This window comes from Rhipicephalus sanguineus, chromosome 2 (genome assembly GCF_013339695.2).
Source record: "Rhipicephalus sanguineus isolate Rsan-2018 chromosome 2, BIME_Rsan_1.4, whole genome shotgun sequence".
Lineage (NCBI taxonomy): Eukaryota > Metazoa > Arthropoda > Arachnida > Ixodida > Ixodidae > Rhipicephalus > Rhipicephalus sanguineus.
This window is the reverse complement of record NC_051177.1, coordinates 88,007,585-88,033,759: the sequence shown is the minus strand read 5'-3', so window position 1 is coordinate 88,033,759 and position 26,175 is coordinate 88,007,585. Positions and strand designations below refer to the sequence as shown.

The 26,175-nt window shown below is 45.6% G+C and overlaps 2 protein-coding genes across 2 annotated transcripts; both read left to right on the top strand.

The window, feature by feature from the left end:
• The first annotated feature begins 1,923 nt into the window (after window positions 1–1,923).
• LOC119383328 (elongation of very long chain fatty acids protein AAEL008004) lies at window positions 1,924–7,402 on the top strand. The gene is made up of 2 exons (XM_037651407.2): window positions 1,924–2,152; window positions 6,445–7,402. Exon 2 carries the CDS (start codon window positions 6,490–6,492, stop codon window positions 7,354–7,356), a length of 867 nt encoding a protein of 288 aa, XP_037507335.1. The 5' UTR covers window positions 1,924–2,152; window positions 6,445–6,489; the 3' UTR covers window positions 7,357–7,402.
• Window positions 7,403–10,298: 2,896 nt separating this feature from the next.
• On the top strand, window positions 10,299–11,172 carry LOC119381219 (elongation of very long chain fatty acids protein AAEL008004-like). Its single transcript, XM_037649166.2, has one exon. The coding sequence runs from the start codon at window positions 10,309–10,311 to the stop codon at window positions 11,170–11,172; it is 864 nt and encodes a 287-aa protein (XP_037505094.1). The 5' UTR covers window positions 10,299–10,308.
• Window positions 11,173–26,175: the final 15,003 nt, after the last annotated feature.

Here is a 26,175-nt window from a genome sequence, read left to right as displayed (position 1 = left end):
ACTGTTTGAATTAAGCAGTGCGTGAACCGAACCGAAGCCAGTGTCAAAACGACGCCATATGTCCCCCTTCTGCGTGACCACATTCTGCATCATGACGTCACAGGACATTAGAAACAAAACAAGACAGGTTATTTGAAACACTATTACGCTGGTGCATAACATGAAATATTTAAGGCGATCTAGAGACTGTCACTGTTATTTTCTGGAGTTCAGGGGTCTAGAGCCCTACATCAGTGAAAAGAGAGAGAGAGAAAAAGTAAGAGCGAAAGAGCACTACGCAGGGTAGAGCCTGTGCAAGATTATTCCTCGCACGTAAGAATTTGTAAGCGGCACAGAGTGACTCCATCCTCGTTGCTCTAAACAAGGTCGCCCCGTAGGAGCATAATATGAGCTCCTCAACTCAGCGGAACTTTATATGACCACCAAAGCATGGGAGGTCAATGTTCCTTCTGACTATCTGAACTATCAGTTGGCCGGGCCAAGGGGGCGCACCAAGCCAGAGTATCCCTGGAACTAAGGAACCATTTCCCCTAAGGGCGAACCGGGTCTTGACCCGGCCCGGAAGACCGTTTCGGCAAAACGAGAATTCATTTTCTCTCCGTCCAATGCATGATGTTAAGGCGAGAACGACACCTTAACGTCACCCTGGCTGCTCCATTTCAGATCGAGAAATTATGCGCTCTCTTAAGACTGTCTTTTCTCTGCCTCCACCCTGCGTGTGAGGAAAGGAAAGTGTCAAGCAAAGGTAAAGCAAAAAGCGAGTACAAAGTACGCGTGTACAAAGTGCGGCGCAGAAAACCGTATACATACGTGCGATGTTGTTGCTTGTACTGTGCGCAGCCCGCCATGACACACACGAGCGCGTCATGCGGTCCCTGATTGAAACGATATGTATGACACGCTGTGACTGTGCTGCGATTTCAGCGCAGGCCTGGCGTTTTTTCTAGTTCTCGCTTACTTCATCTTTTTTTATATATATACGTGGTTTTGCCGGCGTTGCTCCAAGCGACGTTAGCTTACGACAGCATACGAGAGCCCGGGCCCCTAAAGTGCTCCGCACTTATAAGGTACACCTAGTCAGAGCCATGCTAGCGCTGGAAGCGCTGTAAATAACGCATTTTAAGATGCAAAGAAAAAGGCATGCTCTTTCTTATTGTGATTACACATTACACATTGAATGTACAATGCAATGAAATCGAAGGCTCATTTATTTATCTCCACTTCTAGTCGTTGAAACTGTGACCTGCAGCTAGTTGTATGTACAAGGAACCACATTTAGACTCCGCTGGAAAACAACACTCCGTACAATCCTCAAGATTGTTGCCCAATATGTGCTAGGCTTCCATACTTAAACACCTTCTTGTTTTCCTCTGATGTCTCTTATCACTTACTTCATATTCTCGCGGTCCTTGAATGTTTCAACTTTTCACCTTTCTTCTTCTCGCGCAACTTCTCGCGAGAAATAAATCAAAGATAGCACAAAAGTCAATAGTAGTGTGTGGGAAAGTGAGCACACAATGCTACATAGTAAAAAAAAAAAGCTAAAGCGTAACACACTATTAACCTTTTTATGGATTCCTAAGGTGCAACTCTGCCACTTAAAAATGCATAACACGCTCTTGCCTCACTCCTTTCATCCCTCTTCGTGGGCGAAGGTCTCAGCATAATTACCTACGGCAATCAACGACGCCACCAAAAGAAGAAAAAGGAAACAAAGACAGTGACAAGAAAAAAAAGAGTGGTGCTCTCTCCTGTGCTCACAAGCTCAGGATAAGATCACAGAGCAGTGCTGCGTGCGCATTGCGTGTTGGCGGCAACGAGAACTTCCTGCTCGCAAAAAGCATGGAGCTAGTAATCACGGCAAAAAGCAAGAGAAACAAAAACAGTGACCTTGTTTGTAGTTGTGACGTTGCCGAGTGCTGAGCGCACGTCGATTTTATTGTTCTCGCGCCCCAAGGTGCGTGGTCTTGCCCTCAAGTGCAAGAGAACGTCACCGCCCAAATGTGACGCGTGTGTGGGCCATTTTCTTTTCTTTTCTACTCTGTTCTAGTCTGGGAGGTAGTCACTCGTTCGACCGCATTTTGTCAGCATTCAAGCTTTTTCGAACCCGTATAGCCGAAGAACGAAGAACGGCGGGGCCACCTGTAGCAAGGTAAGAGAACCACGCTTAGGTGAATTCAATTTTGTATTCCGTTTTATGGCCATTTCGTATTCCGTTTTAGACTAAATCTTGAAGCATATTTATGCCGTTACATCAGTTTCCCGAGTACCAGTCAGTCCTTCGGCAACACGTAACTTTAAAGTAAAAAAGTGATTTAGCTTGTCGCTGCCAATTTTCATCGCTACATTCGCTTGCGGAGTGTTATAGAAGTAAGCGAATCGGAAAATTATTAAATCGACCTGAAATGAGTGCAGCTTCTATGGTTCGATCGCTTCGCCACGGTTTACGGTGATTACTCTTGCAAGGCGTAATATCATGGCCCCAATATTCGTACTATGCCGTAGTAAACGCAAATATTCAAAACTCTGTCGGCATATATGTTTCCACTTCGTTTCATTGCCGGTAATTGAGAGTCTCAATGGCAACGCTTTTTCGAATCAAATATCTAGTTTTCGCAATAAACCAATGATTAAAAAATGGTAATATATTGATCTGATTATGAGGCATGGCACAGTGGCGGATTTAGGATTAATCTTGACAAGCCGGCACTTTTTACGAAGCACACGGGTCTACAAGTTGTGCTCACATCGAAATGCGGCTGCCACGGGCGGCATCGAACCCACGATTTCGACCACGGCAAAACTATAGGCTAGCCATTAAGCTACCTTGACGGCTCATCGACTAATGCTGAGCACTCTCGACTTTCGCACAGCTTTTGAATGGGTCTAGCTGTGAGATGAACTTCACAACTGTCTATTGCTCACAGGAGCTTACGAAGGCTAAAAGCAGAACTTACGCTGTCATCAGAGCATGCTTACTTAAATATATTCGCACCAAATCAGCAGATGCTGCGGGAAAAATTACGCAAGAACGTAGCGTTTATTCCTACGCTGGTGGTTGTATTGTTGTATAGGAAATTGTCATCGTTAGCATAGGCCTCAGTTAAACAACCAACCACACCCCGTAACAATATTCCCCCGTAACAAATACTCCCCATAACAATGTTTACGGAATTTTCCGCCATGGTAATGACTTTCCTCTCAGGGTACATATTGTAAAATGCCTTGAGCGAGAAATGCATTCCTGTAAGTTCGACTAAAAATCAGCAAAGTGTAGCTCTTGTAACCTGTCACTTTTTACGTCTAGAACTATTAAGGCCCGTTTAGGAAGACACATTCAAAAGACAGTGAATAGATATTTTTACCCTTTATGGCGATTTTATTGCACACGAGTTTCAGAAATCCGTCTGATAGTCTGAATTCAGTGTTCATTCATGTTTCTGTTGGCCGATACATGATTATCACAACGATGCCATTGTTTGCATAAGAAGGGTAATATGCACTTTGAGTGCATGAGTGCCCCCTGAAAATGACGCCGCTGAAGGACTTCCTTTTTGTCCACGGAATGGTGGGAAAACACGGACAAGTAGTTAGCAGAAAATAGTTTTTTTTATTCCTTCATCGTAACGCACAATGCACGGGAAATGTAACTGCAACGAGAGAGAGAGAGAGAAGTGTAATGCGGAAAGGCAGGGAGGTTAACCAGAAAACATATCTGGTTGGCTACCCTGCACTGGGGAAGGGGTAAGGGGAGACAGAAAAGTAAGAGAGGAATGGGACAGGGAGGGAGGGAAGCGCACGCGCGCGCGCACACACACACACACACACACACACGCGCGCACACACACACACGCACGCGCGCACACACACACACACACACACACACACACACACAAACACACACACACACACACACACACACAAACACACAGGAGTGTCACAATCGTCCAACGAGGCGGGTCGCTCCTCCCAGAAACTTCATCAGCGCCGTCGTTGCTTTCTGGCGTGAAGCTCGATCTTTCCGACATTCCAAGATTGACTGCTCAGAAAGCGGCTGGTCGTCGAGGCGAGCAAACACTGCTGAGAGGGACTGTCTCTCAGAGCTTTACTGAGGGCACTGACATAAAATATGTTCAGTGGTTTCGTCAGTGCCGCAGTGGTCACATACAGCGCTGTCTGTCATTCCGATGCGGCAAGTAAAGGCGTTCGTAAAAGACACCCCAAGCCACATGCGGCAGAGAAGGATCTTCTCGGATCGGGATAGGCCAGGTGGAATAGTGAGCCGTAGGCATGGATCCAGGCGGTGAAGACGGGTGTGGAGAAAACCGGGCGGGTTCCACATGGACCTTGCGACATCATGCGCAAGCGTATTAATCTTTGCTGCTGCGCCACTTCTTGATAGTGGGATAGGTTCCATCACGCCATTTTCGTGAGCATTCTTAGCTGCATCGTCGGCATGCTCGTTACCGATGATGCCGCAGTGGCCTGGCAACCACTGAAAGGTTACAGCATGCCCTTCGTCTATTATATGATGGTACAGTTGTCTTTCTTCCAGCACCAATTGGTCTTGAGCACCACGACGTGGAGCAGTTCGAAGACATTGCAGAGCTGGCTTCGAATCAGTAAAAATGCTCCATTTTTGTGGTGCTTCTCGATCAATCCTGCGGAGTGCCGCGAGCTCCACGGCTGTCGATGTTGTCTTGTGTGACGTTCGAAACTGGATGTTTTCGGCTCTTGCTGGGTAGATCACAGTTCCTGCGGATCCTCCAACAGTTGTCGAGCCATCCGTGTAAAGTTTGACATGATCTTTGTATTCTTCGTGCAGCATGGATAGAGTCATCTGCTTCAAAGCTGGCGACGACAGCTCCTCCTTCTTGCGAATTCCCGGCACTGTCAAGCGTAGTTTTGGTCGGTCCAAGCGCCAAGGGGGTGTTAAAATCCGTTCCTGAGGCATGTAGGCTGTTGGAGGGCACTCTCGGTGAGCCAATAATCTCTTACAGAAGGAGGCACTCGGTCGATCTTCTGGACGCGAAGCGAGGTGGTGGGCAGGGGCGCGAGCAAGGTGCCTAATGTGAGCTCTAAGCGCCTCCAATGTAATGTGCACTGTGGCCGGATGATCTTTGGCAATTGCGACGGTTGCGGCTGTTGATGCGGAGCGTGGTAATTCAAGACAAACTCCAAGTGCCTGGCCTTGGGCGTTTTCGATTGTGCGTATACTGCTTCTGCAAGCGTTCGTCAGAACTGGCAAGCTATACCGCAGGTACCCCAGAAACAGCGTTTTGTATAACTGCAACATCGCGTACACTGATGTGCCCCACGTTTTTGCTCTGAGGAACTTGAAAAGTGGTGCGATGGCCGTTAGGCGCTTCTTTAGAGTGGCCACATGGGGACTCCAGCAGAGATTTCGATCGATCATGACCCCCTAAAACCTGTGCGTCCTGGCGTAGCAGACATTGTGTCCATCGATGGCGATGGGATATGACGTCATTGCCTTCCGCGTGAACGCGAGGAAAGGTTTAATGTTTGTAGTTGTCTGGCTTGCTGTACGTAGAGCAGTCTTAAACGTTTACGTATCACTAGGAGGCGTTGTAACCGGCGATTATCAGTGATATAACAAATGGAATACACTTTCTTGGGCGTTTTGTAAAATCATTATAACAAGCATACGAGAAAGAACATTTTATTTCCACCCGCAAGGTTCTCATACAAGCACATGGTTGTCATTATTTCTGTGCCATCTACTCATACAACAGCGCAGTTTAATACTTTAGCGACCATTTACACACCAGGGCATGATTCTTCTTTTAAGCAGCTTGTCCCAAAATTGACACAATTTTTAAAGAAGGCATTTTTTCCTGCCTTGTATAGCAAGAATAAAAATACACATCTCTGCAACTGCATTTTCTTTATTGCAATTGAAATACTTTAGCCGTGCACTTTTCTAGTATTAGAATAAGTCATCTACTTTTGGAGTTTTTAAGGGCAATGTACCCGCAAGAGCGACAGTAGCATGTATTGGCGTTGGTTCTTGTAACAGATAACAGTTATTGCCCAGTGGCATGCAAATCAGCTGCAGACTGCAGTAGGGACGTTTTTCCCCTTCCCCCTTGCACTAGTGTAGGGTAGCAAACCGGTTGATTCAAATCTAGTTTACATCCTCACATTTCCTTTATTTTAACTCTGCCTACTCCCTCTACTGTAATTGTGTGTCAGCATTCTCCGTTTCTCTCTTTCTCTGTCTCTTTAGTGTTTTATCTTCCAACCTATTGTAGTGTAGCACACCGGAGTTTTACTTCTGGTTAAGCTCCCTGCCTTTACCACCTCTTCTCTCTTTCATCTTCGTCCTCGTTGTTTTGTTTTATTCACTACATCGTGCATAATAACCCAAAGCGACAATGACGCCAACTGCGATGCTTAGAATTTCTTCGTTTCTACTTTTTTCAGCTTTTCACTTCATCATCCTCGAGGACAGTCCACGTCAGCGACGAGATGGAGTTCACACTGAACCCTTTCGCGCTATCCAACAAACTCGTACAGATGGGCGATCCCAGGACCAGAGATTACCCACTCGTCGTGAACCCTCTCTTCGTGTTCCCGCTCGTGATCTTCTATTTGTACTTCGTCAAGATCGCCGGTCCACGCTGGATGAAGGACAAGAAGCCCTTCGACATCATCAACCTGGTGCGCGCGTACAACCTATTCATGGTCGCCGTGAGCGCCATATTCCTTTTCCTGCACCTCAAGCTCACGTACCTTCCCGGTGGCCGCTACAGCCTGTGGTGTCAAGGTATCACCGGCTACACGGATGACGAGCTGACACGCTACTACAAGTACGGCTGGTTCTTCGTCGCCGTGCGATACGCCGATCTCCTGGACACCGTGTTCTGCGTGTTGCGCAAGAAGTTCAACCAGATAACCCACCTGCACGTCATCCATCACACCCTGGTGACGGTGAACGTGTGGTTCTACACTTTGTTCGCGCCCGAAGGACAGCCGGCGCTAGGTTTGGCCATAAACGTGTTCGTCCACATCGTCATGTACTTCTACTACTTCCTCGCCACCCTGGGCCCGCAGGTCCGTAAGCACCTGTGGTGGAAGAAGTACCTGACCACGATGCAGATTGTGCAGTTCGTCATAGTCATGGTGCACATCTCCATACCTCTGTTCGTGGACTGTGGATTCCCTAGGTCCATCGTCATCATCGGCAACCTGCAAACTTTCTTATTGCTGTGCATGTTTGTGAACTTCTACATTAAGGCGTACGTGAATCAAAGTAGTTCCTCGAAACCCGTGCTGCCGGAATTGAAAGTCACTGACAACGGACACACAACTACTACAAACAGCAAAACAGACTAACCTCCCTTTCTATGTCACCGTCATCCTGTAAATAAGGACATTAAATAAAAAATGAGAAATTGCATTCACTACTGATTGTTTCTCCTTTCCTGTACATATCAACTCCTTTCAATACAGCAAAGAGACTGCTCGTGAGCATCGATGGAAAACAACATCGTTGATGTAATTCATATTACGTACCTCCTGTCACCACGAAGCAGACTCCATGCCTCGGCCCCCGTGTAATGATTGCTTCGACTTCCGCGCGCGTACGGAAATGGCCCGGAAACCTTTTTACGCTATATTAACCTCCTTTGACTAGCGACCAAGCAATCTTCAACCCCAACAATCCTTTTTAATTAGCTAGGTGATCAATGATAACTGAATATTGTGATGATGACACCATCAAGCTGTTGTACGTCTGTACGAAGTAGCTTTTATGCAGCTAGTCCTTCCTTCTCTGTTGAAGATAAATAAACTTGACCTAACGTAAGGTTACCGCCAGACATTAACGTAAATGTGACGATACACGCCTACGTAGAAAGCAGTGCATAAACCGCCGGTAATAGCAGGTTGGAATTCCCTTCCTGTTTGAAGCTGCAGCTCCCAGGAGATGTGCCTTGAACCATCGCGCTCGGACTAATAGTTGCCACCGTTATACAAAATGTCAACTCACCAGCTACAAAAAGTTTTAATGTTTCTTTCATTTAAGGCATGATGACTCTTATGGTCGAGCGTTTGCACGCAACGCAGCCTCTGTGTGATTACGCAATCGGGGGAGCATCGAGTTTACAGAAACCTCACAAATAAGAAAATTGTGGCACAGTATCTCTATGCTATGGAGCTCCTAATGATAGCCTAATCGTACCTGTACCTATTTTTTGTTTGCTGCTCTGTCAAAGACTCCGACAATCTTGCCTTTGCCGTTCCTGCAGCACTTCCTGGTCTCAACTCTTGAGATCATTCACCTCTCTCGTTCGTCCTCCAGAATTCGCTCCTGAAGCAATCTTTTTGCTACGCCTTCAGAACTCGCTCCCTCGTGGGTGTACCCGAGTCTGCGGTATATACCGCCCCAGAAAGAAAGCGGAAGTCTCTTTTCTTTCTTTGTTTTTATTTTGTAGCTCCTTAATCCTCGAGGTAGCAAAGGAAGATCGCGCGTTTCGTTTCCTAATGCCTTCCATCACGCAGCTTCTGTCATTCAGTACTCGTTTAACCGGCTCTGAGATGAGTGACTCTTCTATTCGCCGTTATGGCGGCGGTGACACAAATGAATGCATTTCGTCACGACAGCGTTCACCTGCGGGCCGAGTCCTAATTTAGGTATGAGTCCACCCATGAAAAAGATACTGCGAGAGAAGTTGCCTCAAGAGTGCGCTGCCGCTGCGGCTGCTGCTGCTGCTGCTGCTGCTGCTGACATAACCAGGCAGTGTCACTCACATCTCGCATGAGCTCAAGCCAGCATAGGCAGTTCGCCCCAAGCGCGACCGGAGTGAGTATTTGTCAAGCAGAACGACGTCGGAGTAGGTGAGTTTTAGATCTTAGGAAATTAATCTTGTTATTTTGCGGACGTTTACTCAGACCTACATTCCAAGTGCTGGCGGTGTGCAGAAGAGTACTAACCAGGTGACCACGTACTCACTTGACGACCTTTTGAACTGTACCTTTATAGACTAAACTAGCGGCTTCATTTGTAGACACAACGCGAGCACCGCATGCGGCAGTTAAATTGTCTTGTTATTAACATAATTTACTGAAGACGACTCAAGAAAACATAGAAAACTTTCACTGGTTGAGAATTAAGAACGTACTTGCATTCCGTTAACGCACTTTAGCGAGTTCACATTATTTCTGTGAAAGTTAAAGCCAGTCGAATAGCTCCGGTTAATGTAAAGAACAATATTGAGTGGTTTACACCAAAGTTATCGGTGAATTCTTCGAGAGCACCTGTTGAAGGACCAACGTTAATATCGCGACAGATTCGTCTCGATTCGTCTTGTGCTGTCGAGGCATCGACAGCACAATTGTAGACATATAGTTTATGTTTCCCGCTTGATTTATGATCTTTGCGCCCCTTGTATATCGTAGACTTCATGAATTACTGCATATCAGCAATATTTTAAATCCCTCATGCGTTCCTGGTGACCATTCAGCACACAGAGAGCACGTTAAAGAGCCCTTAGGTTAGTTTCAGACACGCTCCTTATACTTTACTTACGCTGAAAGCTTTGCTAACTAGTCACGTGCATCATCAGAGATAGTCCAGCGCTGCCCATGGCGTGGGCGTACCTTTCATAAATGTAAGCAATGGAAGTGTTATGCCAGTTGATATCCGCACCAGTCATGATACAGTTTACACAGAAGATGTCAAAGGTGTATTTGTTAGCGTGGCCGAATCGCACTAAAATCTATTGGCTAAGTTACCTTTGTCCATCAGAGGAACAATATTAAATATAACCTTTGTTTTCAGACGCTTCCTTGTCACTCACACTCACCAGAACTCAAGTGCTCGTATGCAATAAATATTTACTCCATTAGAGACTACATATTTAATGAGTGATGCTCGAAGTTCCATGAAACATCCATTGACTTTGCGCATAGTAACAGCAAAGCTCTTTACATGGCAGTGTTCATGACAATAATTTTTATGCAGGATTTGCTCAACCTGAAGCTCCGCAATCTTTAAAATACTATTTTTACAGCATTTATGACCAGTGGTAATTCTGAGCAGTGTCCCTGAACGCCCTAGAAGCTCCGACAATTAAAAACGTGCATTGTCATTAGAAAAGTCCCGCCATTATACCCCATGACGCTTTTATATGCCGCACTAATGAATACAAGACAACTTACTCAACACGCGTAATGGCTCGGAAACTTACCCTTACGGAATATGCTGTTTTGTATAACTGAAGAACTCAAATTTTTTACAGGCCCACGCTTCCTTGCACTCAAGTACAACCTACGTCAGCGAAGACCATGGTGTTCACACTGAACCCCATCACTCTCGCAAACAGCATCGTTGAGATGGGTGACCCCAGGACGCGAGACTACCCTCTGGTGTTGAACCCGCTCTTCGTTTTCCCCCTCGTGGTTTGTTACCTGTACTTCGTCAAGGTTGCCGGACCACGTTGGATGAGAGACCGTAAGCCGTTCGACATCATAAACGTCGTCCGCCTCTACAACCTCTTCATGGTGGTCGTCGCTGCCGTGTTCCTGTACTTGCACCTGAAGATGACCTACCTTCCCGGGGGCCGGTACAACCTCTGGTGCCAGGGGATCACGGGCGAGACCGACGAGGAGCTCGTACAGTACTACAAGTACGGCTGGTTCTTCATCGCCGTTCGCTACGCTGACCTCCTGGACACGGTATTCTGCGTACTTCGAAAGAAGTTCAGCCAGATTACGCACTTGCACGTAATTCACCACACCATGGTGACGGTGAACGTGTGGTATTACGCCCTGTTTGCACCCGAAGGCCAGCCGGCCCTCGGCTTGGCCATGAACGCGTTTGTACACGTGGTCATGTATTTCTACTACTTCCTCGCTACCCTGGGTCCCAGGATTCGCAAGCACCTGTGGTGGAAGAAGTACTTGACAACTATGCAAATCGTACAGTTTGTAATTGCTCTCTTCCACATTTGTATACCGCTTTTCGTCGACTGTGGATTTCCGAAGTACATCATAATCACGGGAGGACTGCAGACACTTCTTATGCTGTGTTTATTTGTCAATTTCTACATCAAGGCCTACATTCAAAAAGGCTCTTACTTGAAACCTTCGCCAGAGTCCTTTGAAGATAATGGTGCAATGATTACTGAAAAGAATGGCAAGAGAGATTAACGTGTGGTTCCTGTAAATAAAAGGGCTATGTTGGACTTAATTTATAGCGGCTATAATTTGTGATTTTAGGGTTATGTTTCTGCCAGAATGGCAGAAGGCGCTAGCATCGTGTCCTTCAAGTTGTGTGCTCGGAAAGCAAAAAAACGAAATCGCGTGTTGTGGGTTTTGCGTCTTCAAATGATGTGCAGGAAAATTGTTTGGGTGTGTGGATTTAGTGAACCAGGAAGCATGCAACATTTTTATTTGCTTGTCATTAATTAAGTAGTTAAACTTTATCTTTGCTATTTCGTAAGTAAAAAAGGACTGCAAAACAAAAATTGAAAAATTCAGATTTCTCTCTGTGTGTGTCCTTGCCCTTGTGATATCGTCGCACACTCTAAGAAAAGGAAAAAGTATGTGTGACTTTTCTCGGCGAGTCCTGATTGTCACGTATATGACTTTCTTTAAAGAGGCACGTTAACTCTCCTGTGGGTCACACGATTCTCCGAAGAGAGTATAATGATATACAAAAAGAACTGACATGCCTCTTTAAGAGAGTCACATACGTGGCAAGCCAGAACTCTTAAAGAAGAGTCAAATGACTCTTTTTCCCCCTTAGAGTGCACTTTCATATTGCGTACATTTTCTCAAAGAACGTTGTAAATTAGTGTTCAAGAAAGGATACTTTACACAGCTTTTACCGCAAGTGAGACGACGTATTCCATACACAAACGTGAGATATGGGCGTTATAGGTCTATTTGTTCAACAAGTATATAGGAGATGAAACCTAGTTTATAGCTGAAGGGTGAGATTTCTGCCTATGGTTGGAGGAGAATTGTTCGCTGGCGACGCCTTCTAATGGAATGACATGGTTTCGTATGCACTAGTGTTTTGAGGTGTTATGTGACAAGCAGTCCATTTCAGAGCATCGTTGTGCACACTGTCGTCCGACACTGTTGCAGAGTAAGACGCAAGTAGGGGAGCTCCAGCTCAGGACACAGGAAGAGTATATCCTAGCTTACAAGAATGCAAAGTAGTGGTGGCAATTGTTCAATTCACTCCTCGAGCTGTGATAAGTTACAATGCTGATAGTTCCTTCTAAACTTACAAGGAAAAAGATTAATGAAAAGTGAACTTTGCAAGCTTACATTTAACATGTATTGCAAGCACAGAGACATAAGAGGTAAACTGCAGGGCAACATGTATGCGGATGTTTCAAAGAAAGACGTATGTGTATAAACATGCGCGCTACACTCTCGGAAATAACATTGCTTACTAGCCGGTACCGCATTCCAAATGCAACAACACAGAAATTGCGGCTGCATCTCCATGCCCACTAGCATCTGTGTTCATGTGTCAGCATGATATGGAAGTGTTGGGGCAGTGTCGCTCAAGACCAAGGCGGCGGACTTGGAACGGCACGTGTCATGTGTTGAAGTGTACGTTGCGCCATACGGACAGAGTATGCATAATTAACACCTCCAAATATAAATCCAAACATCAGTAAGCGTTACAGTCCCCAAAACACATCAATAAAGCAACAAGGTTTGCACATCACCATTGTTCCGTATGGAATGTCAGAGACGAGCAGGGGCTACAGCGATGCGAGCGTCGAATGCCCGTTGATGCTGAGCCATTCCGGAAGGAGACGAGCGGCTAGAAGACGTGGTAGGATGCACTCTGTGCGCGACTGAACTCCAGGAACGTGCCCCGACAGCAGAGAGGCCATGGTTGGCGCTACGCTGGATTTCATGGAGAAGTACACACGCTTTAGTCGCTGAACCATCGGCCCACGAGCACCAGGCATAATACTGCAACAATGCATACAGACAATGACCAATGAACGTGTATGAACACAGTGACAAGGCTATGTTCATGCGCTTCACTGCATACGCATTCGTACACGTCTACAGCGGTATTCAAGGATGCCTTACCAACTACCCCGTATTGCAACAGTAGCCAGGATCCATCGTCGGACCGGCTGCTTCATCCGCCACTGCTACCTTACTCTCTGCTTATTTCGCAGTGATGCCGCCTCCCTGCTCAAAGCTGCGCCGCCGAGGCTTTCCAGCGCTTCTTTTTGTTGTTGTTGTTGCCTCATGCAGTACCTGGATTGTCCCGGTTGCTTATTTTTTTCCTTCACGCTTTTATTTCTGCACCTTTGCACGATCACGTTCTTGTCGTAGTCGTCACTTTCCGTTTGCGACTGCAGCGTGTGCCCCTCACGACAACCACGCGTACGCTTGCAAGCGTGCGCAAGCTCACGTTGACGTGCCTTGCACCCTGCATTGCCTGGTGGGCAAGTGTGGTTTGACATGCTCAAGAGAAGCCCGCCAGCGCGCACTCGCTCCTGACCTGACAGGCAAAGACACCTTGGCTTGGTGCCTAGCCTGTCAGTGAGCTATTGATAGCACATCAAAACTGCTCATTCTGAATTTGCTTCTGTTGGTTGAGCTGGGTCAGGAAAAAAAAAGCCGCTTTGTCCATGCGGAATGGCCATACAAGAGCACACAAGAGCGAGTGCGCACTCCAGTTTGGTCGTGCACGCAACATACGTCGCGCCAGACGTACTACTTCCGTGTAGCCGCGTCTGCTTCTCCGCGAAACGAGCAAGACCTGACTGGAACAAACATTCGCGGTAGCGTCCGAGTTCCGACGTGCGAACTGTCCCGCACAGTATGCGCACGCGCACGGCGTAAACGCTGGCATGACTGTGCCGGCAAGCGGGCCTTTGGTTTGGCTTGTATGTTTGAGCTTTGAAGCAGGCAACTGCCAAATGAACTATGCAACCTCATGGCATCGAAATTACCAACTTAGGGTCCCTCGCCCTGCAATGCACGAGAATAAAAGAAACCGAACAGTTCAATATATCTTGTTATTCGCGAGTTCATACGATGTAATAGACAATGAAAGTCAGAGAACGCATTAGGAAAAATTATTTCGCTTATTGCACACCGAGGTCCTGAAATTCAGACATAATCGCAGTTTGAGAATACACAAGTCATCAACATTTAAACATACATTTAGAGCACAAAAATAAGTCTTTGTATACCGGGCTTTTGTCTTTGTAACCAAAACAAAAGACACGTTAGAGATCCTGCGCATTTCTTTGTATTTTCTGTTTAGTTACTCTATAATGCTTAAACACCGCCCCTGCGTGGCTGGAAAGCGGAAATTAGCTCTCTAGTCTATCTTGAAATCCTTCTCTTGTTCACATCTTTCTGAATTTGATGTAGTGCATGGTTAGACGATTGATTTGCTAAAAACTAACACAATTAGAACATGGAAATCTTGAGTCGTTTTAAAGTTCCCGAGAAACGACACAGCGGAACAACAAAAGCAGAAACCACATAGCAGGCAAGACAGATGTCACGGTAGAAGCTGCTTCCGGTATGCACACCCTCTAGGATAATATATTTTTTTCCCTGCCGTGGTCTCTAATTGTTCCGCCCCTAGCAGCAAGGCGGAAGTGAGGTGCGCTGTGTCGCCCTCATAAAGTTCTTTCTGTGCAGGCGTGCTTGTGTCCTACTGCACCATTCTTGCGTGATCGGCTCTTTTTGTGTGCGTGTGCGTGTTTTTTGTCAATTTTTTAACATCACGCCTAAAATGTCACGTCGACGCACCTCTAATGTGACCTCGTTCCGGAATTATAACTCTGTATTTTAATAACACATCCCGTAGGTTAGAACATGAGCTGTATGAGCTGTAACTTTCATATCACCGCCTGGACCTACCCAGAAGAAGAGGTTTGTTAACCTTTCGTTTACCGTTTTCTGCGCGCAGCGGACGGAAAGCCAGAACTCCCCGAGCATTTGCCGCTCGAAATAGAATAAATGCCAGGCGTTTCGCTCGGACTTCACCGCTACTAATTATTATGGCCTGCCAGCATTCCCCAGATTGCCTTTTGTCGTTCACTTCCTCGTCATATGAAATGCGTCTTTTGTCTCAGAAGCTGCGCTTCCAACGACGCAAATCAAATGGCATCAAAAGGCTGGCGCTCATTTGCCAGCCGGTTTTCGACTAGGGCGGATGCCAACGCGCTCACAGAAATTTCTTTTGGGAAACACTTCTATGAACTCTAGCACATGAAGGCATCAGGAACGTACCAACAGCCAACCACTATATGAGGTTTAGCTTTAATACAGAACAGTGGCATCACCTCATTTCACTGGAGACCCGCGTTATCCCGCAAAGCGATTAGATAGGAACATCCGGCCGTCCGCTGTCCCGAGTCCGTAAGTAGCCGATTCTTCTTCAAAAGTTTCATTTGTACTGCTATTGCGCTGTTTGGAAATCATGATTGCGTTATCATGCGAAGCACAAGTAATTTAACTGTACAGTGATGTAGACAAATGTTTTCTTTTATGGTTCTATAGACGCAACAGAATAGCTAGCTCCTACCCTTTGCACCATCCGAGTGAAAGTCAAACAACGGTTGTTTGAACGATTGCTAATTTATTGAACGCGCCAAGATTTGACGAGTAAAACAACTGACAAAGTGGCATGCTTAAGTCGGTTTAAAAAATCTTTTCTTTTGCATGGTGACACTGCATGGTAACAACACCTTTTGATATCGTGGGATGATAATATTATTGTCTTCATTTTCTTATTTGTGATGCTTAAAAACAGTAAGTATTTGATCCATCTGGTTGAAAGATATGGATGGTTAAGAAGCAACTGGAAATCTTCCCATTGCGGTATCGAGATAACACCGAACTTAATGGGATGCTTTATATTCGACATTGTCCTTTATTTCCAACTTTTCTCGTAAAGCTTACAGTGACGAGTGAATTAAGTAACACCGCCGACCAATGCATGGCTTCTTTCGCTTAGCCATGTTAATTAATATTCTTCCGTGAAAGTGCTTCCAATGCGGCGATATGCATACTAGCTTTTATCACAGCACTACTCCACTTACCTTATATCACTGATAAACTGAAATGAGCAGTACTTAATTTATACCTATTCATTTCAGGTAAATCAATGACAAAAGTTCACGAATAATAACAAGGACGAAAGCTTTTTCCATGCCTAAGAAGTTACTAATTATTCATTAACGCCAGCCTTATAATCAGCGTACCATTATACAGCGTGTATAGAAACACTATCAAGATCTTCGCAATAAAAAAAAAAAAAAACTGGGCGTTGCTTGCACCAGTGGCGCAAGGCTAGAGGCACAGCGGAGCTGACAGGCACCTAGCTGGTCCTGGCCTTTCGAGGTTTTGCTAAGTTTTTGCTAAGTTTTGCGAGGTTATAGTAAGTTTTGCTAAGTGTTGCGAGGATATTCTAAGTTTTACTAAGTTTTGCTAGGCATTGCTAAGTTTGCGAGGCGATGCGAGGCGAGTGTTGCGAGGCGATGCCCAGATTCGCCTAGTCCCACTCTATCATTCTAAGCCATCCTTCAGTCTCGGTAGATGCCCCCGCATCGGAGACGGGTGCAGCGTTTCCGGGTGGTAGCCAGTAGTCCTCAGCTTCGGGCCAGGACCAGACAAGTGCCGATGAGCTCTGCTGCGTCTCTAGCCTTGAGCCACTAGCGCAAGCTACGCCCGGCTCTTTTGGGCCAAGTAGCCGGCCTTGCCACGCAAGGGCTAGATAGCGAGATAGCGAAGCGAGCTCGAAGTTGTGCACAGATGCGCCAGGGGTTGCTAGGCAACGCGAGGTGACGTCATCGCTCCGCGATTTTTATTGTCCACGACGGACGGACTAACGTTCGGCTTAAACAGCTCTGCTATTAAAACCCACCGGAAAAATTATAAGGCTACTGAAACTTTACCAACAAAGGACTTGCATGACATAAAACTTTTGTGAACTGCTATATGTCGAATGCTGAAATTTACTGAAAGGGTTATATAAATGTAAGTTCATTCAAATGCAAGTAGAGTGTGACCCAGCTGTTACTACAACAGTATTTAATGAGGCGCTGATTAGAAAATTTATTTCAGCGTGAATTAATAAATAGCTGTAATAAAACATGAAGAAAGTAACCCTTACCGAGAGAGGAGGCATGATACGTTTGATGAGACACAATAATCCAAAACGGGTTGTGACGCACTGCCGCACGAGCTCACAATGAATAATAAAAAATTCACACGCTTATTGATAAGTGATTAGTGAAGGCTCACGTCCGAATGCAACACTGAGGCTTTCCGGGATGCGGTTATGGAGGGGCTCTGGATTAACTTTGAACATTTCAGATCATTGAACGCGAACGTTTATCTAAGCACACAAGCGCGTTGGCTTACCATCCACATCGAAATGCAGTCACCACGGCCAAGTATCGAACCCGCGACCTCTTATTCACCAGCCGGTGTCTAGCAGATGCAGCAGGTGGGTTGTTATATGTTCTGGACTCGGTCGTTCAACTGGACTGACCGAACGCACTACCTTCAGCCCAGAATCCGTCCATATAGCAGTAGCAGCTCTTTTATCGCTTAGCAACTAATGGTAGAATGTTAAAATATACACACCTCTCTCCCATTCTATTTCTCTTTTAGCCCCTTTATGCTTTCCTCGAGTGCAGGACAGCAAACCGTACGTACGTCTGCTCAGCCTTCCTTCCTCTCCTTGCTTCTCTTTCTCTCTCTCTTCTTAGATAGTTTGCATCGTCGTATGGGCGTAAAGGTGTATTTCAATATTACTTCTTTAATATATGCCATGCCATGTGCATTTTGCTATTTAACTAAGTTTCTCTTAAAATTTTGCGAAGCATTTGGTGCTGTCCCTCATCACAGAAGCAAGAATATTCAGTAAATCTATTATTCAATTCAACTACTGTTTTTGATTTAAATGCAAAAAATTCGGCAGATCCCACGTACCGTGGGAATCGATGTTATGCGAAGCATGCGCGGGATGGTGACTCTGGCGTTTTTTTTTCACATTGAGCGAAACGTTACGAAATGACGCTATAGAAATGTGGAAGTGGTATACATAAATTCATATGTTGAAGAGTCGCATATGTATTATATAACCAGTTGTTTACAGTTGCGTAACGATGCCAACAGCAACATGGGTGTTCCCAACACCAGACGCGGTAAGCTGATATGTAGTGCTTATATTCTTCAATGCTGGATAGAGCGAATCCGAACAGGACAAAGAAGAGACACAGACGCACAGGACAGGCGTTACTCGCAACTAAGTTTTATTTAGGAAAGTTTCCCTGGATATGTGGTAAGCAGCCGAGTGGCACGCGCAGGCGCACTGCACATACGTTGCAGTTGTTACAGTTGCGTTACAGTTGTTATGCTTATACTAATCCGTTATGAATGACGGAGAACGCACGCACGTTTCACAAACCTGTGCGTATGTGTAGGAGGGGTCTTGACAGTTATTGAGCAAGGTCATCATCACCGTGATCAATGAGCTCCAGAGGCTGGAACAGACTTGTTATCGGATTCGTTCGTGATCGCAGCTATGAGGGGTCTAACTGTAGTGAAGTGCCAGGTGTAGTGCACCTGGTGGAAATCCTGGATTCCTCTTACGATGAAATGATCTATGACGCCTCCTGTCATGGACGTGGCAGCGAGGTCTTTCGATGCCCTGTCCACATTCGTGCCGTCTTTCGCGCAATATAAAGAGGCGTTGTTGGGTCTTGATAAATCCATGTTGAAGTGACCGGTAATGATGAGAGGCCTGGTTCCCTGCTCAGATTTATTGTACGAAGCATTGACTCTGATTTCTGCGTAATCGACGAGTGCATAGTAGTTGAGCGCCTTCCAGGGGCGTTTGGTCTTCAGCTTCTTCACTTTCCTCGCGTCCGCCGCGGTGGTGTAGCGGTTACGGTGCTCGGCTGCTGACGTGAAGGTCGCGGGTTCGATTCCGGCCGCGGCGGTCGCATTTCGATGGAAGCAAAATGCTAGATGCCCGTGTGCTGTACGATCTCGGTGCACGTTAAAGAATACCAGATGGTCAAAATTGCGGAACCCTTCGCTACGGCGTCTCACATAATCACATCGTGGTTTTGAGACATAAATCCCCAACAATTATTATTATTGTTATCACTTTCCTTGCGTGTCAATGTGTGTGTTCGCGGTTACTGTGCCGGTTGAGGCTTTGTATCACCTGTGGCACATACCCGCATAACATGAACTCTGGTAAGCAGGTATGTGCCACACGTTGCTGAGAAAAAGGGTTTCATGACGTACGCGACAGGTATTTTGCGTTATTCACGTCATGACCAGCGAATCGTGTTCGCCATACACTGATCCCCTGCTATGCCAATTTTGGTGTATTACAAGTTATGGAGACGACCAGGAGAGTGCCCAGACGTAGGCGGCTAGGTAGATAGATAGATAGATAGATAGATAGATAGATAGATAGATAGATAGATAGATAGATAGATACGTAGATAGAAACGCCCAAAGTGCCTGAGGTTCGCTAAGAAATGCTTCGCATTTAATAGCCTGAGGCGAGCTGCAAGGTGTTTCTCCAATTTATCAGGCCTAATACTCCACCCGTCCTTTAAATATTACAAATTCTTCACCCCTGCAGAATCAGTTCGCGTGGATAGCTCTGCATAGGTGTCCAACAGCATTAGCTGCACATGCATCGCGCAACCACAACAAGACTGAATTGTGGCTACTTTTGCGCGGTAAATTTCGCGGCCACAGGTTTGGACGCGGACAAAACCTGCCCGTTTTTCAAAGCTTGCGGTGCGCTGCATTCTCGCACTGCTTCCTCTGACACAAAATAAACAAACAACTAAATATAAGAAAACGGAAACCCATGCGTGGACCGAGTCATGGCACATGAGGAAGAAGCGAGCACAGCGCAACGCGAACCGTGACTGGCGCGTGAGTTTCTTCAGCAGCCAGACGCTGGCAGTCTTTGTACTATGCATTCAGACCCGGTGATTGAGGGTGGCACGTGCACGAGAGAAAGAAAGGGATGCGAACCGGTTATTCTTTGCTGTACTATTTCTTTCCTCGTCCTGCGCTCTCTAGGACCATGACGCTGTGGTTTGGACGCTTCAGAGACATGTGTGTCCCTCATTAAGTCGCTTTCCTGGTGCATGCAAATGAAACGGTCTGGCCCGGCCTCTCACAGGGATTTTCATACAATGCGACACAACCTCTGGGCACGTGCTGCACGTGCACCTGGGATTCTATACCTGAGGATTCTATACCTGAGAATCCTACTGCTCGTGCACTGGGATTCTATAGCCTAAACCAAACACATATGTTGCGGAAAGAAAAAAATGCTCTTGTGAGAAATTTTAGAAGGATGTAGTCATAGCACCTGTCACCAGAGCTGCTATCGCGACAGCTGGGTTAAAACAACTAAATTTGCGAGCACTCAGATACGAAAATGAAATTACTTGAGACAAGCGTCTTTCTCTTATTTACGAAGCAGCTGCCAGCCCTGACATTCAATTCAATTCAAAAGAGCTTGTACAATACAGCGAACACTACATACCGAGGAAATTGGACTAAAGGTGTTTCAATACGCCTGACGAGGGCCCAACTTCCCTTCGGTATAGTTCAGGCACATGTCGCAGCATGAATTATACACAAGTGTTATAGAATGAAGATACATTATGCCATGTTATACAATCTATGAAGTCACTATATCAAATGAAAGCATTTGCTATGTTAAACGCAATAACAACAAATACAAAATAAAGTACCTCTCACCAGTCACATGTACATAACAGTGAAGCAATGAACATAATATACATAACACGTGAAGCAATGAATGAGAAGGGTCACTACATATGCATCTAAGGATTCATCTTGTTTCTTACCATAATCACCCTGTGGCTGTCCCGCGGCAAGTGCATTTAAAGTGTATCAAAAACTAGCGCATGTGAGGTTACTGCAAGGCACTCGGCAGCTGCGGCAACTTGCTGTCTAGGATGGGAGCTAAAGATTATTCATATTTGCGGGATTTAACGGGCGCCGTCGACGGCTGGCGATGCATCATACGAAAAGCCCTAAGCCTAAAAGCCAACCACTGCGTTTATTCCACGTCGGCACTACGTCACTTCGAGACAGCTATAAATGAAACCCGACATCGACGAGAATGAACAAACACAGTCAGCAGCAGCTGCAACAAGCTGTCTCCTCGCGGTGCTAAAAAGGTTCTTCGTATGTTCAAGATTACAAGCGTTGTCGATGAAGAGTGACGCGTAATTACAGAAGCCCGGAACATAACATTAATAATCAACAAGAACAGCACGTCAATGACACGACTATACTGCTTTATCACGGGACAGCTACTGAAGGAGCCTAACATCGATGGAAGTGATAACATGCGCTAAGTGGCGCTCGGAACGATTCGTCTTGGGCCGATGCTGAATGGTTTTTCATATTTGCAGGTTGGTTGTGTACGTGATTATACTAGGCTCATTGCTACCGCTTATGCTGAGCTTTAGTCTCTTTTTGTTTTGCGTTGCACAAGAGACAGAGAGAAACTGCTCTTCAATTAAAGTAATGTAGTTTGCAATGTGCTATGAGCTGTCGTTCATAACAATGCAGACACATATGTTCCTTGTCACCAAAATTCTTCGCTCTGGAAGGCCACGTTAGATATGTTCAGAATACAAGTTCGCTTAACTATGCTGTAACTCGTTCGAAATAGACAATTAATTTGAACCCAGATTAGAGGATTGCTTAATAGATGTCTGAAACGCTGCAACATGTAAATACAGAAAGACATGGGGCAGCGAGATTGTTTGATTTGAATAATTTCCTCAGGCAGACCACTGGGCGAGTATCCATTCGTAAGAAATATTCGAACGTGCTCTTATAAGGTGTGCAAAGCTAGAGCAGAAAACATGGCTTTTGAGGTCAACAGAGTGTCTTTTTTAAAAGTCGTCTTCCTTCTAAGAAAAGAAAATTGTCTTGGACCATAATGCGTAATTTAGATGATGCGTAATTTAGTAATGCGTAATTTAGATGATCTGCTTTGAAAGCGTAATTTTTACTCAGAGCAATGTTGTATTAGTATAACACTTAGCATGTTTTTGCGTGGTTTTTATTATTCAATTGATTTGAATTGAATTTCATAAACTGAAGAACACATTGCTTTGTTCCTGCGATTTTCAGTAGTGGCTGTTTAGGAACGTACGTAAAATATAATTTTTGCCCGGTCGTTTTTCACATCAACTCACGTTATCATCCTTTGATAAATGAGCAAGTTTTGTAATTGAAGAAAGAAGTGCCCCAATGGTTGCCAACATTTTGAATTTCGCCGGCGGCGCTTCCCTTTCGGCTTGTAATACAAGGTGTTATGAGTCATTCTACGACATTCCACCAGCTCCTCACGTCAGAACTTCGCCACTTTTATCCCACGCCAACTGAAATCCAGATGCCCCGCCACGGTGGTCTAGTGGTTATGGCGCTCGGCTGCTGACTCGAAGGTCGCGGGATCGAATCCCGGCCGCGGCGGCTGCATTTTCGATGGAGGCGAAAATGTTTGAGGCCCGTGTACTTAGATTTAGGTGCACGTTAAAGAACCCCAGGTGGTCGAAATCCCCGGAGCCCTCCACTACGGCGTCTCTCATAATCATATCGTGGTTTTGGGACGTTAAACCCCAGATATTATTATTATAACTGAAATCCAGATGGTGTCGGAGTTAGTGCAACTCGCCCAACACAAAGAGGGCTTTTACGAGTATGTTGTCGCCTATATCAGCCGCTCCTATACCGAAGGCAAAGTAAAAATATTCCGTAAAGAAAAATGAATGTTTGGCGATTATTTCAGCAGTCGGCAAATTCTGTGCTTACCTTTACGGACGCCACTTCAGTGTTGCGACTGATGGCCACGTCTTATACTGGCTATCGTCCTTCAATTACCCTAGCCTACTAACTGCCTCGTTGAGCATTACACCTTCTGTAATATGCCATACGCGTCATTTATCGTGTGGAATATAAACTCTCGGGCGCTGGTGCCTTTTCCTTTTCTCTGCTGCGTTCTGACTGCCTTTGCTTGCCCACTTCCTCCTATGATTCATGGTCTCTCAACCCAACCAGTATGCCATTCGAGCAGCGAAAGGAACCGTGGATTGCTTCCCTACTTGACTTGTCTCACTGCTCGCCTAAATCATTCTGAAGCTCCCTTCCTCGTCAGGCACAACACTGCCATTGCTGAATCTACAGACTAAGCCCTTGTCACGCATTTACAACCCTATTTTGTCGCCTGGTGCATTTTCTAATAGCTCGAACATTGTTAAAACATATGTCATTCTACATGAAGAAGTACAAATATCATGACCCAAAACAAACCAAAATATTCAAGGAAATTTCATACGAAGGTAGGTTTTCTGAACCATCACCCTAGCGCAATTCGTATGCTAATATGATCGGTGTGTTAAGTTGAGTAAAAATATTAACTGATCTTTTATAACAAACTCGAATGCAACTTACTCCTTTATTGTGGTGGTTGTTCGTTACAGTGTCAAATACGTTTTTTTTTTCTTACTGCACATAAGCATTCGGTTTGCAGTGAGGTTTCAGCTTAACACCTCGATTTCTTACTCTTTTGTGTAGTTATGGTGTAATGCGGATGTAGAGCAAAATTTAAGTGAATACATCGCATACTTTTCCTGTCCTTACTTTTTTACATGACTAGTTTCTTTTATGTACTTGTTCGTTTATTTAAAAAGCCTCCAAAGGCCATTGAAGTTAGAGGAGTGTGGCTTATTTATATTACGCAATAGATTAATGAATGAGAATACGTTGAACAGGAAATCTCACCGGAGCCAACGCTTCGACAGGAGCCCTACTCTTCGTCAGGGTAGCGACTTCTACCCTGACGAAGACAAGTCCTCTTGACATTCGTGTTCAACGATTTCTGATCGTTTGAATCCTCCACTTCCCCTGAGCTTCTGTTTCGTTTGGAATACTTGAGATTGAGGCGTAAAAAATGTGTTCTCGGGATTATCTACGATGGAGGTGGGAAGGTCGTTCCATTCGAGGAAATGAATTAAGATTACGTCAGTTCGGCACTAGCACCTTCAGCTGCGGTGGCCAACACCTGGAGGCATGGTACACACATTCATGATGGACTTCATTCAAGCTTCTTCTATTGTGCGATCTCAGAATGACTCTCTGTCATGCATGCGTGCCTTTTTATCGGCCTCCTCGTTCAGAGGTGCGTTTTATCGCTTCTGCGAATGAACATTGAAAATTAGAAATGCTTGCTCTTATTTAGGCCTACACGTAAATTATCTAGCCAATATTCCGTGATATTACGATAAAAGTAACGTGAGAGTAGGGCAACTGAAAGCTGACGTAACACTTTTGCTGCGGAACAGCATTGTTGATGAGTACTTAAAGGGGCCCTGCGACACTTTTGCGACTGCCTTATTTAGCACCGCAGATGCGTGTAGTTATGAATGCCGAGACGAACGCAAAAATAATTATGCAAATTGGTGCACGAAAAGTGAAGTTATTAGTCCTCACAGTTCAAAACTCAAGCAGACGACGACGAGAAACGTTTTTTTTTTCGAATTTCACTCTCCCGCTGACGTCAAAGACCGGTTCCAATCACCGCGCGCGTCTTATAAAGACATACCGGAAATGTCACCTCATGGTGGCCTTCACACAGTACATTACTACCCCTCTTTTTGACGGCGTTGTTACCATGCTTAAGACAAACCACGTGTGTCAGCTAGCAGACGCTCCCATGATTTGTTGTGCAGTGCACAAAATGAGTGTGGAAGACCAAACAGACCTCGAGCGCGAGCTCTTGCGACGCAGCGATTGCTTGCATGTCGTGCACGCCATTGAAAACAGAAAGTGCGTCGCTGAGCCCCCCGCGCAACGCGAAGATGGCTCCATGGGCCCAGACGAAACGCTACGCCCGATGACGCGGAAGGCGTCGGCCGGTAAGCGTTTAGAATTTTTTTTTTTTCGTTGACAGCATCGTGCCGAACTGAGCGTTGCGTGTTTCGCAGGTGCCGGTGTGGCCGGTGTCGCTCGATGCCGCAAAAGACAAAACGCGGAAGAGTATCGTATGATTAACATTCCACAGCGCACCAAGCGTCGTGTTCGTTGTTTTGAAAATATATCACATAGAAACAGGAATCATTTGTTTCTGAGAAAGCATAAAAAAGGGGTTTGTTCCTCTTAGGCCTCCGTAATATGGCCTAGCTTCCACCATATGAATATTGCACGTCACGTGTCGCGTCAAGCCAATCAAAAACGAACGGTCTTTGTCGTCACTGTCACATGACATCACGTCACTTCCTGTAACAGAAATAGCCGATGTGTGTCGCCATAGTGCGAAACGAAGGTAGTTTATCCCAAGGAGGTTAAAAAAAATTGCTGTAGTGGCGATTATTGCGCAAGAGTGAAGCCGTGCCCACCAAAAGATGGCGGCTGCGGCCGCCATCTTAGTAGGGGCACGATATATCATCTGCGTTTGGCGAAGAAAAGCGAGCGTTTTCCACGCACGCCAGACGAGTTTAATATGGCAACTTCTACGGGTCAGATACTGCTGCAAGCGTGTGTTTGTGTTACTAGTTTTCATCAGTAAGCCTCAAAGTCATGGCAAATTTTATTGGAGATCAATCGCCAATACTCCACTCGACGGGTTACTTTTGTCGGCAACAACTATCCTTTATTTTATAATTAACGTAGTATTTATACTGAGAGATCAAAGCCATTTGATCTCTTAGTAGGCACCACCAGAAAAGAGCATGTTTCCGAGCTCTTTGGTGGGCAAAAGCTGGCTTCACTTGTGCTGGCAAGGCGTTGCGAGAGCTTCCACTCCAGAATTTTTTTTAAACCTCCTTGGTTTATCCCGTGAATTAAAATTATAACCGCTTCGATTTCGGCGTTGCCACATGCGCAACAATATCGGTGCATTCCACAGTACCAGAAGAACCGATGAAAAAGACATGCTCAAATTGTGTCGCAGGGCCCCTTTAACGAAAGAGGAGATAGTTATAATAGCACGGCAAAGCTTAAATTGCGCATCTAAAAATAGCAGCCGGACACTTTTACGCCATTGCATGATGCCTTGAAGTCAAAGTCATCTGTTTCTCCTCAACATCTTTAATATCTTGTCACCTCTTATTTCAG